This window comes from Chrysemys picta, chromosome 1, assembly GCF_011386835.1.
Source record: "Chrysemys picta bellii isolate R12L10 chromosome 1, ASM1138683v2, whole genome shotgun sequence".
Taxonomy (NCBI): domain Eukaryota; kingdom Metazoa; phylum Chordata; order Testudines; family Emydidae; genus Chrysemys; species Chrysemys picta.
Genome location: NC_088791.1, coordinates 294,948,468 through 294,961,109, shown reverse-complemented (window position 1 = coordinate 294,961,109; position 12,642 = coordinate 294,948,468). Strand labels below are relative to the sequence as shown.

Genomic DNA, 12,642 nt, shown 5'->3' with positions numbered 1-12,642 from the left:
AATTCCTGCTGCCATCAGCAGTTGGACACAAGACAGGGTCACCCAAAAATCATTGTGAATTATACCAATGGAGGGAAAATCCACAACAAAAAATGGGAGCAGTTTGGTCCAGTGACCAGGGTGCAAGGTCTGAGATTCAGGACTCTTGTGATTTGTTCATATTTCTACTATGGACTTGAGGTGTGACCAGAAGCAAGTCACCTTTTTAATCTGAGCCTGAGTATCCATAAATGTAGGATGATACGTTATGGAAAGGGGAGGGAGACAAACGAAGAAAGCTCCTGCTATGTGCTGTAGTGATAATTGTTATGTGGGAAGCAGGGCAACGACCAGACATCAGAGTTGGGGAGGAAGGCAGAAGCAGGGCTAAGGGGGCAGTATGGAGGGGGTTGTGAGGAGCTGGATGACAAGCAGTTTGGAGTGGATAGGAAATTGGATTAAGAAGGCAAGGGGGAGAAAAGAGGAGCACCTTTGGGGCATGGGTGTTGAGGGGGGAATGGGAAGAGATCCCTGAAGGAGTGGATGGTCAGAGAAGCAAAGTTGGAGGGAGACCGTCTGGCTTGAGGAAGAGCTGTAGCTTGCGATACAGAAGCGTGGGGTTCTTGGAAATGGAGCAGTGGTGAGTCAACAGGCCAGATCCTCAGCTGATGCAATGGTGCTAAGCAGAGAACCTGGTTTACTGGCATTAATAAAGCCATATGAAGTGGGAAAATCCTGCATCACTCATGAGATGATCTTGCCTAATCTCAGACTGCTTGCCTGTTGGGAAGAATGTGAAGTCAAGTGTGGAAAAGGTTACACTTTCTGCCAGTTCCCTGTAGGCTGGTCCCACTGTGTTCCCACGTCTGGTGTATTTTGTAGCTTTTGTGCTGCAGGACGTACAAGGAAGTGTTTGAGTGTGTGATCAAGGAGCTGATGGAAAGCACCTCATTTGATGAAGAGATTGACATTGCTCCTCATCCTCACCTTTCGCAAACAGTGCTAGAGAGTGAAACCAGAAAGAAACTTGAGCAACAGTAAGTGTCTCTGTGAGGGGGTGCATAGACCCCATGCTGATGAGGAAGGTGCCAGAGAGGCCCTAGCGACAGGGCTAGCCCAGCCTTGTCAATCATGTATGGTAGGGGAGAAGGCATTTAAAAAGGAGGAAACTGCAGTCAGCTCAGGATGGGGAGGAACAGGAGTGCCCTAAGCAGGAGACTGCTGTGGGGACTCCTGAAGCCACAAAGAGAACCCCCATCTAGGAGATCTTCACCCCGACCCTGCAGAGTGCAGCGAACAATCAGGGTAAGCCAGACAGAGTAAGCCCGACTCAGCAGCCCAGCCAGAGAGATTTCTCAAAACCCACTCTGCAGGTGCTGTATTGTTGGCTGCATTGTGGACTTCTCCCCCTCTCCCCTTCCAACCCTGTGAGAGGCGCTAGAAAGGGGGTACTATCGAGTGCATTGGGGCATTTAACTTTCCTTCTGATCCCCCATCAAAAGGCAGGGCCTCCTTGCAAGAAGTAAGGCACTGGGGTCTGTGCTGGAGCCATCCAGTGTAAATAACTGGGCATGGTCAGGTTCTCCTACCATGTGGGAGAAAAACCTCAGGTGATTCCTTTACCGTCTCTCATTATCCAGAACCCTTTGCAGGAATCAGGAATCCCTCTCCACTACATTTCTTAATGAATACACTAGAGCGTAACTGATGGAGCACTGCATGTAGAATTCCATGTTCTCCTCAGTTTCGTATGTGGTCATATACATAGACAAGCAATAAAGCCTTTTCTTTTGGACCCAGAGACAGTGGCTCCTGAAGGGAGTAGAGGGGTCCCATAGTCCTGCTGGACCCCACCTCAGTGTTGCCTCTCAGAGAAGGCCCTGCTGGGCAGACAACAATGTTGGCATGACTTGGGGTGTTCAGGTGGAGTAATTATTTATATATGTAAATGTGCAGGTAGGACATCATGACCTAATGTCACATGTTTTTCTGAAATTGTTTAGCCAAAAACAAGTGTGTTATTTTAAAATATATTGTTTGTTGTCCTTAGGTTGCAAGAGAGAGGTTTTGATAAATACAGGGAACTGTATGAGCGGTATATCAAGTTTGGTGCCTGTAAGTACGGTTACCATGGTACTGTTTTAGTCATTGTGTTTGATTTAGAATCATATCAGACAAGGATGCAAGAGACCTATTAAGTCACATGTAATCCATCTTCTGGTCAGTGCAGGATTGTTCCCTACAGAACATTTGATAGCATATTGGCCATTTAGTTTAACTACCCTAAGCAATGGGGTTTTCCTCACTCCCGTTGGGAAACTCTCCCACAGGCTCATGGGGTATGTCTACACTGCACCTGGGAGTGTGTTCATAGACATACTTGTATTAGCAGGGCTCACCCTGGCGTGCTAAACATTGCTGTACAGACACTGCAGCTCAGGCTGGCGCTCAGTCTCTCAGTGCCCGCCCTCCCCCCATGCTTGGAAGCCTGAGGTGCAACGTCTACACAGCTATTTTTAGTGCACTAGCACGAGCTCCACTAGCACAAGTCAGTGGACCTGGTCTGGGAGGCTCACTCCCAGACGCAGTGTAGACAGACCTATAGAGCTCATTGTCCGTTTTTTCATGATGTCTAGACTAAAGTTTCCTTCCAATTGGTTTATCCTTAAATAGAAGCTCCACGATATCGATGAGATTAGGGCTAACTCTGAGCTTTGGGAGGCAGAGCTGTACTGAATTCCCTGAACACCTTCATTTTAAAATTGTTTCAGTGACCAAAATTTCATTTAAATTCTCGCAACCCCAAGAAGAGGTCCCAGTTGTTGGTCCAGTGCTGCCTCAGACTCTTGAAGACCTGGGTACAGAGTTCAGAGCAGAGCACTTAAAGGTGTGTGATGATAACCTGATGGCTGTATTGTCTTTTGATGCTAGTACCTATCACTCCACATAGGTAAGTTGTCTGAATGCTCACGAGATTTTGTCTATTCAGCAACATCTCTTGAAAGCGCTGTTATAAGGGCAGCGACACCTGTGACAGAAAATCTCAATGGGACTTAGAACAGTGGGATGGTGACATGAAACCCTTCACTCGAACGGTGAGAAGAATATGCTGAGCTTCTGCTTTAAAGAGAACACCGCTCTCTGGGAGTTGGCACAACTGTCCAGCCCTCTCACCACTGTGTACTCCACTTTACGTGTCTATTCAGGGGCTTGTCCCAGAGCTGGGCCGTAAGGTGAGTACACTGCAAGTACCTGTGAATCCTGTAACTAGCATACAAAGCCCTCCTACCTGCGGAAAGGACAACCCCAAAAGAGAGATTCAGGAGGATGCAGTCTATTCTATGAACTGCCCAGAGACATGGTTTATTATTATTAATTTATTTGTGCTGTACTAGCCCTGAGCGGTCCCAACAGAAATCAGGCCTCCATTGTGCTAGATACTGTACAAACCCATTAAGAGCGAGTCCCTGCTCCGAAAGACCTTACAGTCAAAATAGACAGACAACAATTGAGAGAAAGGAATTATTATTATCCCCATTTTACAGAGTCACAGCAAAATTATGTAACTTGCCCCAGAGACAAGGTGGGTGAGGTAATATCTTCTATTGGCCAATTTCTGTTGGTGAGAGACACAAGCTTTCAAGCTACCTATGCAGAGCTCTTCTTCACCTAGACCTGAAGAAGAGCTCTGTCCAGCTCGAAAGCTTTAGAGAGCCAACTTCAAATCCTAGCATCGCTCATCAGTGAGCATGGAACTAATGTCTGATTCTTGTCTCCAGTTCTACCCAGGAGGCTATTCACAATGTGACTCCAGTAGTGGGTGTCTCTCACTAGCGATTCAGTCAGGGAATAGTATGGATGTTGCATATTAGTACTGAGAAGCACTGGCAGGGATGGGTGGGAGGTGAATCAAAGCAGGCACAGTAGCTGCTCTTAAGCAGTATGCTTGGTTCAGACCAGTGCTCTCATACTCCCTTCTGCATTCTCGAAATAGGTGGGGGAGGAGGGAGGGAACAATTTTCCATGCAAAGTAGCTAATTTTTCAGAGTTACAAAGGACTTTTTATTTTGTCCATCCATGGTAAGAGGCCCATCCATTTTACCAAGAGAGAGACAGGTAACAGAGCTCTTCATCTGGCTGGGACCAAATACGTGACATAGACCTAACACAAAACCACCACGACCAAACAGCAGAGGCGAGAGCCAGAGATATGCAGGATCCATCCTTCAGCATCTCTCTGGTTTCTTGTAGACTGTTTCCCCGCCGTTTCACATTGCTGGTGTCAGTAATATAAACAGCGAGGTAACAGCAGACCTGTCTGGACAGAGGTGAATTTGAAGCTGAATTGAGTGTGGTGCTTCTTAAGCAGGCACAGCTGAAAGTTATGCAGGGAGCCAGTTTGTTTACACCAGGATGTGCCTCTGGAGTGGGATGTGATTTGCTGGAAGTGTTCAACTGCTTTTATAACAGATGTATACTGTGTAGACATATGTATTCGCAAAGGCCAATGATTTACACTGGACTGGAAACCAGGTTATATACAGGAGGGCAGCAATATGATATGTTGGCTTTACCCTCCTGACTCCACACCTCTGCTCCTTCATTCACTCCCTGAAAGGGTTTCTTCAGATCCATGTCCCTGAACTACAGCCAATAATCTAGGGCCTTGCTGCTCTTGAGTAGCCCCTTATTTTATGAGGAGTTTCAATCCTATTGTCTCCAGTACGTCACACTCCCTGTCAGTACCCAGCCAGAGCTGGGGAAGCTAATGATCCTACCAGTGGACCAAATTCGGTGATGAATCTTGGTCACGTGCCACCTGAAGCACATTGCACATACATGAAGAAGAATGGCAGTACCCAAAGAGTAAGTTACTACTCCATGGGCCTGAGGCTCTCCTGTGTGGTGCCAATCACCTGCAGCTCCCATGGAAGACAATGGGAATAGAAGGCGTTCAGCACCAAACCTGCATTTTGAACAAGGGCTGGGCTGTTATGTTGAAATCTCTCCTGCTTTCCAAAGCAGAAAATGTTACAGGGCCCATACATTTACATGAAAATTACCTTGATTTACATCACAAGCGGTGGGATTTTTTTTATTGTAGATCTAGAAATCCATTACACTACTTTCCCCTGTGAGCTATGTGCATGACAAAGCCTCCTATCTCGAACCGTCTACTTTTGCGCTTCATAAAAAGTCTTCGAAAAATGGAAGCGAGAGGAACATTTATTTCTCCCTGCCCACCCCCTCACAACCAGGAGATCATTTTTAGCTAGTTTGCAGAGCCAAAATGTACATCCTTGGGTTATAAATTAGAGCTCTTGTTATGGCCAGAATCAGTCACTTCACACAGGAGAAATGCATAAGCCTGGAAGCTACTGAGGTGGACCTCTAATCTCCTGGAGAGAGAGAGATGGCAGGGAAGGCCTCTTTCTGCATTTCTGAATTAGCTGTTGCTTTAATAATGCTAAAATGCTAGACTGTAAAGTTGCTCCCGCTTCCCTCCCCCTCCACCCCCGCCCCCCACACACAGAGCAAACTGTTCAGCATTCTTCTAGGAGAAGCAAATGGCTCTGCTGTTCATTCCTACAAGGAAGCATGGAGCTCAACCTCATGCAGTGCTTGAAGCCAACCCCTAAGTAAAGACATGTTTATATTTTCTCTGCAATCATCTGTCAGTACATTGCAGGGTAAATTAACTTGTGTGTCTGATGGAAAGAAAGCCTCTTGGCAAAATATTATCGGGGAAAGGCTACCAATATAAATTAAAGAGCCGAGCTTTGTATAGAAGACGTGTAAAATATAAATATGGAGGGTGTCGTCTCCTGTGAAAGTTAGCAGACTTTTAATTAAAAACAAACAAAACAAACTTCAAGGGTAAAATGGGAGATACAGCAGCTATAGATTTATATTATTGGGCCAAATCCTTTGGTCCCAGTTGGAGATGAGCAAATATTGGAGGCGAAATTGTTCGTGAATATCGTATTTGGAATCTAAGCCTCTCTGTCACATTGTTACGGATTTTTAGTTGGGGTGCATGTGCTGCATACACAATCGCAAAAAATTCCTGATGGGTGTTAGGCCTGGAACGCCTCCCCTCGACCCACGCTTTCTCTCTTCACCAAATCATTTTATTTCTACAGAATTGTCATGCTCGTGACCCTGTAAGAAGATATTATCCTGATGGGCAGAAATTCTTTCTTCTTTTTCCAGATGGGACAGGTCAGGTTTTGTATCCCGCAAAGATGTATTCCTTTAAATAGTGGGCCAAATTTCAAAATGCTCTAATTGAAGATTTTTCTGGCTATGAGTTTCCTCCTGTATTAACAGATAAACGATGTCTCAACGTTGTGAGCCAAATCCGCAGCTGGTGTAAAGCGGCTTAGCTTCAGTAACTGCAGTGGTGCTACGCTGATTAAAACCAGCCAAGAATCTGATCCTTTGCGTCTCCCGGCGGGGGTGTTCCACCGAAATCTGCCTTATTGCAGGCACTGTGGGGGAGTGTTTGTTTGTTTTTGGGGGGAGGGTTTTCCTTAACTATTTCCCAGTTATCCATCAGGTAACATTGCCATCCTGATCGTGTATGTCAAGGAAGTACAGTTTATATACGTCATCCTAGAGGATCACACATACTCAGGGATTCGAGCATTCTTCACAAACCGCGGCTATGCCACATGCTACCATAGGAATGGGCTCATCTGGTGAGCACAAATACTGTTAGACAGTCTTCCAGCCAGTACTAATGATTGCAGCCAGGAAGCGGTGAGGATAGCTAAGCAGGCAGGAGCGGCTGGAGATTTGGCACACTTCCACCAGCTGCAGTGGTGCCAGCTCTCCTAGGGAAGGAGCTGAGCCACTTGCTAGCTGGTCATAGAGGAGGAGCGATGTGCCACTGGGACTTGGGGGAGCCCAGCTCTGGGGGTGAACAGGGGGTTACAGAGTGACCTTTGGACTGCTCCCAGTGCATCCAATAGCTAAGAATGTGGAGGGTGAGTGTAGCTACGTTCTAAAACCTATGGGTGCTCATTTGACCCATCCAGCCTTGATTGATTATTGAGTATTGCAGCAGCACCTATGAGCCCCAATCACAGACTAGGGCCCTATGGTAGGTGTTGTACAAACATAGGACAAAAGGTGGCCCCTGTCCTGAGGAGCTTGCAATGTGTGCATATGACAGGAGCCAATAATTCATACAACAAACAGGGGAGCACAAGCTAACTCTGAGCCAAAACCGATCAGCATACTCCACTAAAGAGATAGCGACAGTGGACCAAAGGCAGCCCACTACCCTCAGACCTAATCCAGAGGTATGGTACTCCATTGTAAATTGAGGCCAGGGCCGTTCAGCCCAAGACATGCTGGTATTTGTAGCGAGAGTGTCACACCTCTTCTTTAAAGAGGGCAGTAGTTGCTGTCTGCTCCGGTTTATATATATTAATTGTAGACCAAGGTCTTTGGGCCAGTTGCCAGTAATTCTGAGTGGTCAGCAGAGTTTGATTACCCCAGTTACAAGTCTCAGTCTATTGCTACCCCCTTGCTATCAGTTGGCTTAAACCCAGTTATGCCAACATTCCTGGCTTTTACCTCCCAGTCTGTTTTGCCCAGGCTCTGTACATTAGTCTGTGCATCGGAATGGCAGTTGTAAGGGCCGGTATCATTTGGTTTCATGGCAACCTTGCATTTGGTTTGTTTCTCATATCCAGTGAATGCTCCAGGCCATAAAGAATTACTCAGGTGACCAATTTCTTCCATAGACTAAACCCTAATATCTATAGATAGATTGTTTGCAACAGGAATCCCTGCTTTTTAAGTCGTAACATCCTAATTTCCAACTCCCCGCCCCCCAGAAAGTTTACCTTAAAAAGCCAGGGAATGAAAGACATCAATGCAGCATATAAATATCAGTTTTTCATTTTAATCTCTTACACTGAGAAGCAAGCGTGTGCTGATTTAAATTTTACAAGTCCTCCCTGTGTTGAAACTAATTATTGGATACATTAAATGTCTTACTGGATATTACAAATCATTGCAAATAGCTTTTGTAATAACACGTCCATAAAGGCCACTACACTCCCAGTATTTGCCTCAAGACACATTGCTCTTTCATCCATCATGAAGCAGGATGATTTTTACAACACTCTAACACAGCAATTCCTAGCAGCAGTCAAATACCACTGACCCCTTAGACTTGATCCTCTGTTTTCCATCTCTCTCTCCTGCTGGCTTTCCAATACTCTTCTTTGGCTCTCTGGTCTGGAAATGCCTGTGCATTTGTTTTAAGAACGCAATGGTGGCTCCTCTTGTTTTCAGAAGTATTCCAGCCATTTGTTTCATTCCTTCTTTCTGTCTACAGTTGTGATTATAGACCACGTTCCCTCATTTTTAATGTTTTCACCAACTGGAGCCAGATCACATCACCTACACTTGTTCGCATTCCGATGGCAATTGGGCCACGGCAGTACTCATGGATCAGAAAGAGAAATATTATAGTGCAGCAGCAAATAGCAAATCCCAGAGAGAAGCAAGCATCATAGTCACAAGCCTATTTTCACCATGAGAATGAGTGTATGGAAATGCACTGCCGCTGAGTAATCTTAAAATTTAAAATTGCTTAACCATGTGCTTCTCATTCCATAATCACAACTTACAGTGCACTTAGTTGATCTGCCTCTGCCTTTCTTCAGTGCTTTGAGTTAACACATAATCACTCCAGGTTTCTTTTGGGTTTGGTACAAGTTTTTTGGGGGGGAACATGAGGGCCAAGATCCTGAGCTGGTGTAGATGGTGTAGCTGATTTACACTAGCCAAGGATCTGGTCCTTGCTTTATAGCTGTACTGTTGTGAGAGGGGATAGTTTCTCTCTACAATGATGTGCCGAGCAAAGCTAAGGGCTATATAGAATAAACTATTATTACGATACATTTTTAAAAAAACCCTTGGTTTCAAAATAAAACTAATCCACTTTCGTGCCATCTAATTTTGACATAGACCAGTTCAAACATGTCTTCAATTTGTGCTCCAGAGCAGCTTAGCTGGGGTGTATTATTGTTTTTGCATTTCTTTTAATACTTGACACACAACTTAACGTGGCTGCTGAGCCGTTCACCGGCCATTGCTGTTCTGGTCAGTTTTGTGTAGCAGTGAGGTAAGAACCAATTTCTTTATATTTAAACTAGACAAAAATTCAGACTGACATATAGGCTGAATTATAAAAACTATCCGAACTCCTCATTGCGGGGGGGTCATTTATCAGTTGTCAGAGAGATCTCCCCAATTGTCTCTCTGCCCGTGTTGTATCTTGTGAATTTGTGCTGATTTTCTATTTCATTCAGCTCTCTTTATCCAGCAAGTCAGCTCTCTCACACACAAATACAGAGAACAGGTAGTAAGTTTTAATTGAAATGCTGCACATGTATAAGGTACAAATACATACTGATTTGTTGTTTGGCAATGAAAGAGAAATGATCATAGAGAGATACAAATATGTAGGTGCTAACTTACATGACTTGATTCTACAGCCACTCAGGTCAATAGCAGTGTTCCCACTGATTTCACTAGCTCAGGATCAGATCCTTTTAACATATGGGCAAAATTGTAATGAAAATATGAGGCTATCAACTGTTGTCATTTACACAGAGGCAACCCTATAGCTGGAAGGGGGTGGGTGTTGCCAGTGGAAATGATGGCAGAGTTTGAGCCACAGCATCAACATTGAGCAAGGGAGGTGAGTTACATTAAAGCAAGGAGCATCCGGCGGCACAGCCCCAATTCACATTCATTTCTCCTCGTCCAAGCTGCCGGGATACAGCGTTAGCTCCTCAGAGTGTAATTCTTCAGATATTTAATCTTCTAGGCCAGGGGTTCTCAAACTTCATTGCACTGTGACCCCCTTCTGACAAAAAAAATGACTACATGACCCCAGGAGGGGGGACTGAAGCCTGAGCCCGCCCAAGCCCTGCTGCCCTGGGTGGGGCAAAGCCAGCCTGTAACCTGAGACCCACCACTCAGAACTGAAACCTTTGGGCTTTGGCTTTGACCCTAGGCAGTGGGGCTTCAGCCCTGGGTCCCAGCAAACCTAATGCCAGCCCTGGTGACCCCATTAAAGTGGGGTCGCGGCCCACAGTTTGAGTACCGCTCTTCTAGTCATAGAGTGAAATCCAATGGACCTTTGGACTCTCACTGTAATAAAAATGTGTCAGACTGCATGTTATAGACAGCATCAAGGCCTTTTTGGGGGAGCCTGAAAGGGCTCTCTCTTTGATTCCACTATGAGGAGAAATAGCTAGGGCAGGGGTGGCCAACCTGAGCTGGAGAAGGAGCCAGCATTTACCAATGTACATTGCCAAAGAGTCATAGTAATACGTCAGCAGCCCCCCATCAGTTCCCCACCCCCGGTCCCAGTACCTCCTGCCTACCGGCAGCCCTGCCAATCAGCGCCTCCCCCTCCCTCCCCGCATCTCCCGATCAGCTGTTTTGTGGCATGCAGGAGACTCTGGGGGAGGGGGTGGGAAGGGGCGGAGTGGGGGCAGAGCAGTGAGCACCCCCACACACTCACCTTGGAAAGTTGGCGCCTGTAGCTCCAGCCCTGGAGTCGGTGCCTATCTAAGGAGCCGCATATTAACTTCTGAAGAGCTGCATGTGGCTCCGGAGCCACAGGTTGGCCACACCTGGACTAGGGCATGACATCACCATTCAGAATAGAAAACAGGTCACAAAGCACTTTGGGCCCAAAAGACTTGCACTGCTAGGCCAAACCAGAATATGTGAGCCCCTGCTGCCTGTCCCACACAAGACCTTCTCAGCGTTCCTGCTGAATAAACACAGCAGAATGAAATTCAGTACTAGGCACAGGAGCAGAACTAGGCCGAGATACCACTTACACCTCACTTACACCCTTAAAATAGGGCTTACATGGTGCATCAACCTAGTGTGGCTGGTCCTCCGCGCTGGGGTGACCATCACCCACCAGGATGTATAATGTAGCAACACAACACACACAATAAGTGCCTAGCCACTCACTGTCAAAGTGGCTATACTTAAACTCTCAAGAAAAGCTGCAAAGGGAGTGTTGTTTTGCTCTATTGGTGGGAATTAGGAAACAAAAAGCATCACAAAATCATTTTCTGGGTGTGTGTCAGCCCACAAAGTAACAAAGGAATTAAGTTCCACTCAGATAGATGAAAAACTACCTAACTATATGTACAGTGTGCTCATCCCCATGCTATGTGAGTGCCTTACACTTATGATCAAAACAGTTGAAAGACCCTCTCAAGGCCTAGTCTAGTTTCTTTTCCTAGAGGCAGCTGGAGTAAGCAATTGTGATGCTACTTTAATAGATTTTTGTGGAGTAAGTGTGTGAGGTTGCTGCTCAGCTTTGGCATTTGCGATGTTCAGTTAAATAATCCCCTTTTGAGGCCATTGAAAATTATACTCAGGAAACAGATGTTGGAGAACAGCAGGTGAGAGATGGCCTTCTGCTTGGAAGTGGTTAATCTTATAGCCAGAAATGCTTCCGAGAGACTACGTAGGGAGCATTCTTCTTCCACAGCTAGTCATAAGCACCCATTGGGAGCAGCACACCTGCACCTACCCTGCTCCAACTGCTTTTAGAAGTATGCCAGTTATCTCTGTTGCATTTTGGATACCCACAGCCAGGAGTTCAGTGGTGAGTGTGTATAGTGGGGGGCAAAGACTGCAGCCCAGCTCCGTGCCACTTTGTAAAAGAAAAGTTCCAAAGGGATACATACCAATGGTGAGAGCTCCCTTAGCTCAGGAATATAGATCAGAGGTGGGAAAACACTTGTATGGTTTTAGCAGCAAATACTTGCTCAGCAGTGGGAGATGCACCACACACACTGGCTTCCCCTTAGTTTGACAGGCCACACCCATGAAGTGTCTGATGGCTGTAGAATAGCTATTTGCTAGGATGAAGCCAGTATGGTCCAAGTGAATCAAGTGGACATCAGTTAAGTTGGATCAGACGCAATGGGGTCAAAAAAAGCTCATCAGCCAGTCTGGGGCCGATTTTCAAGAACTCGACTCCCATTCAGGTGGCAGATGAAGAGCCCCGCAGGTTGAGCACTGAACTTTTTTTAAAACCTGGCCATAAGTATCATCACAGGAGCTAGGGGCTTTTGAAACTCTGGCCACAACTGTGGGAGAGAGTCCTTGAAAATCTGTTTCCTAGAGCCCCCTCCACCTTCCCCACTTTCCCTTCATTATGGAAACTGTGATAAGTAGGGCAGGTCAGGAACATACCAAAACTGTTTGAGGGAATAGGTCATTTTCAACAAATTTCTGGGTTCAACATTTTTTTTTGAAAATTTGCTTTGAAATTGTCTAAACATCCCATTTTGACATTTCCAAACAAATGTCCATTTGGTTTTCAATCTGAACCAACCTTTCCTTTAGAAATTGAAGCTAATTATACTAACAATTTTAATAAAAAAGTCAAAGTTGAAACCAAACATCACGATTGACCTGACCAGATTTGATTTATTCTTTTGATTGTCAGTTCACAAGAACTTTTGAGCATGGCTTTTCATCCTGATTGGCACTGGGAAAATTTTTTCAAAAAGCTCAAAAATGTTCCTGGGATGAGAAAACCATTTCCTACTCAGCTCTGCTTACAAGCGCATCCATCACTTGAGAGGGTGTAAATGC

The 12,642-nt window shown here is 45.6% G+C and overlaps 1 protein-coding gene across 6 annotated transcripts in view; it reads left to right on the top strand.

Annotated features, from left to right (window-relative positions):
* The window catches only part of ERICH6B (glutamate rich 6B), a 73,322-nt gene that overhangs the window by 54,553 nt on the left and 6,127 nt on the right, over positions 1 to 12,642 (top strand). For 4 of the 6 annotated variants that reach the window (XM_042842699.2, XM_065593521.1, XM_065593519.1 and 1 more), the window contains 5 exons: positions 862 to 1,016; positions 2,030 to 2,094; positions 2,751 to 2,866; positions 6,123 to 6,211; positions 6,528 to 6,680. In XM_042842699.2, the coding sequence (XP_042698633.2) occupies positions 862 to 1,016; positions 2,030 to 2,094; positions 2,751 to 2,866; positions 6,123 to 6,211; positions 6,528 to 6,680 (578 nt within the window). Of the gene's footprint in view, positions 1 to 861; positions 1,017 to 2,029; positions 2,095 to 2,750; positions 2,867 to 2,968; positions 3,213 to 6,122; positions 6,224 to 6,527; positions 6,681 to 12,642 lie in introns of those variants that run through there. The other 2 variants (XR_010600736.1, XR_010600735.1) reach the window with 2 other exon arrangements.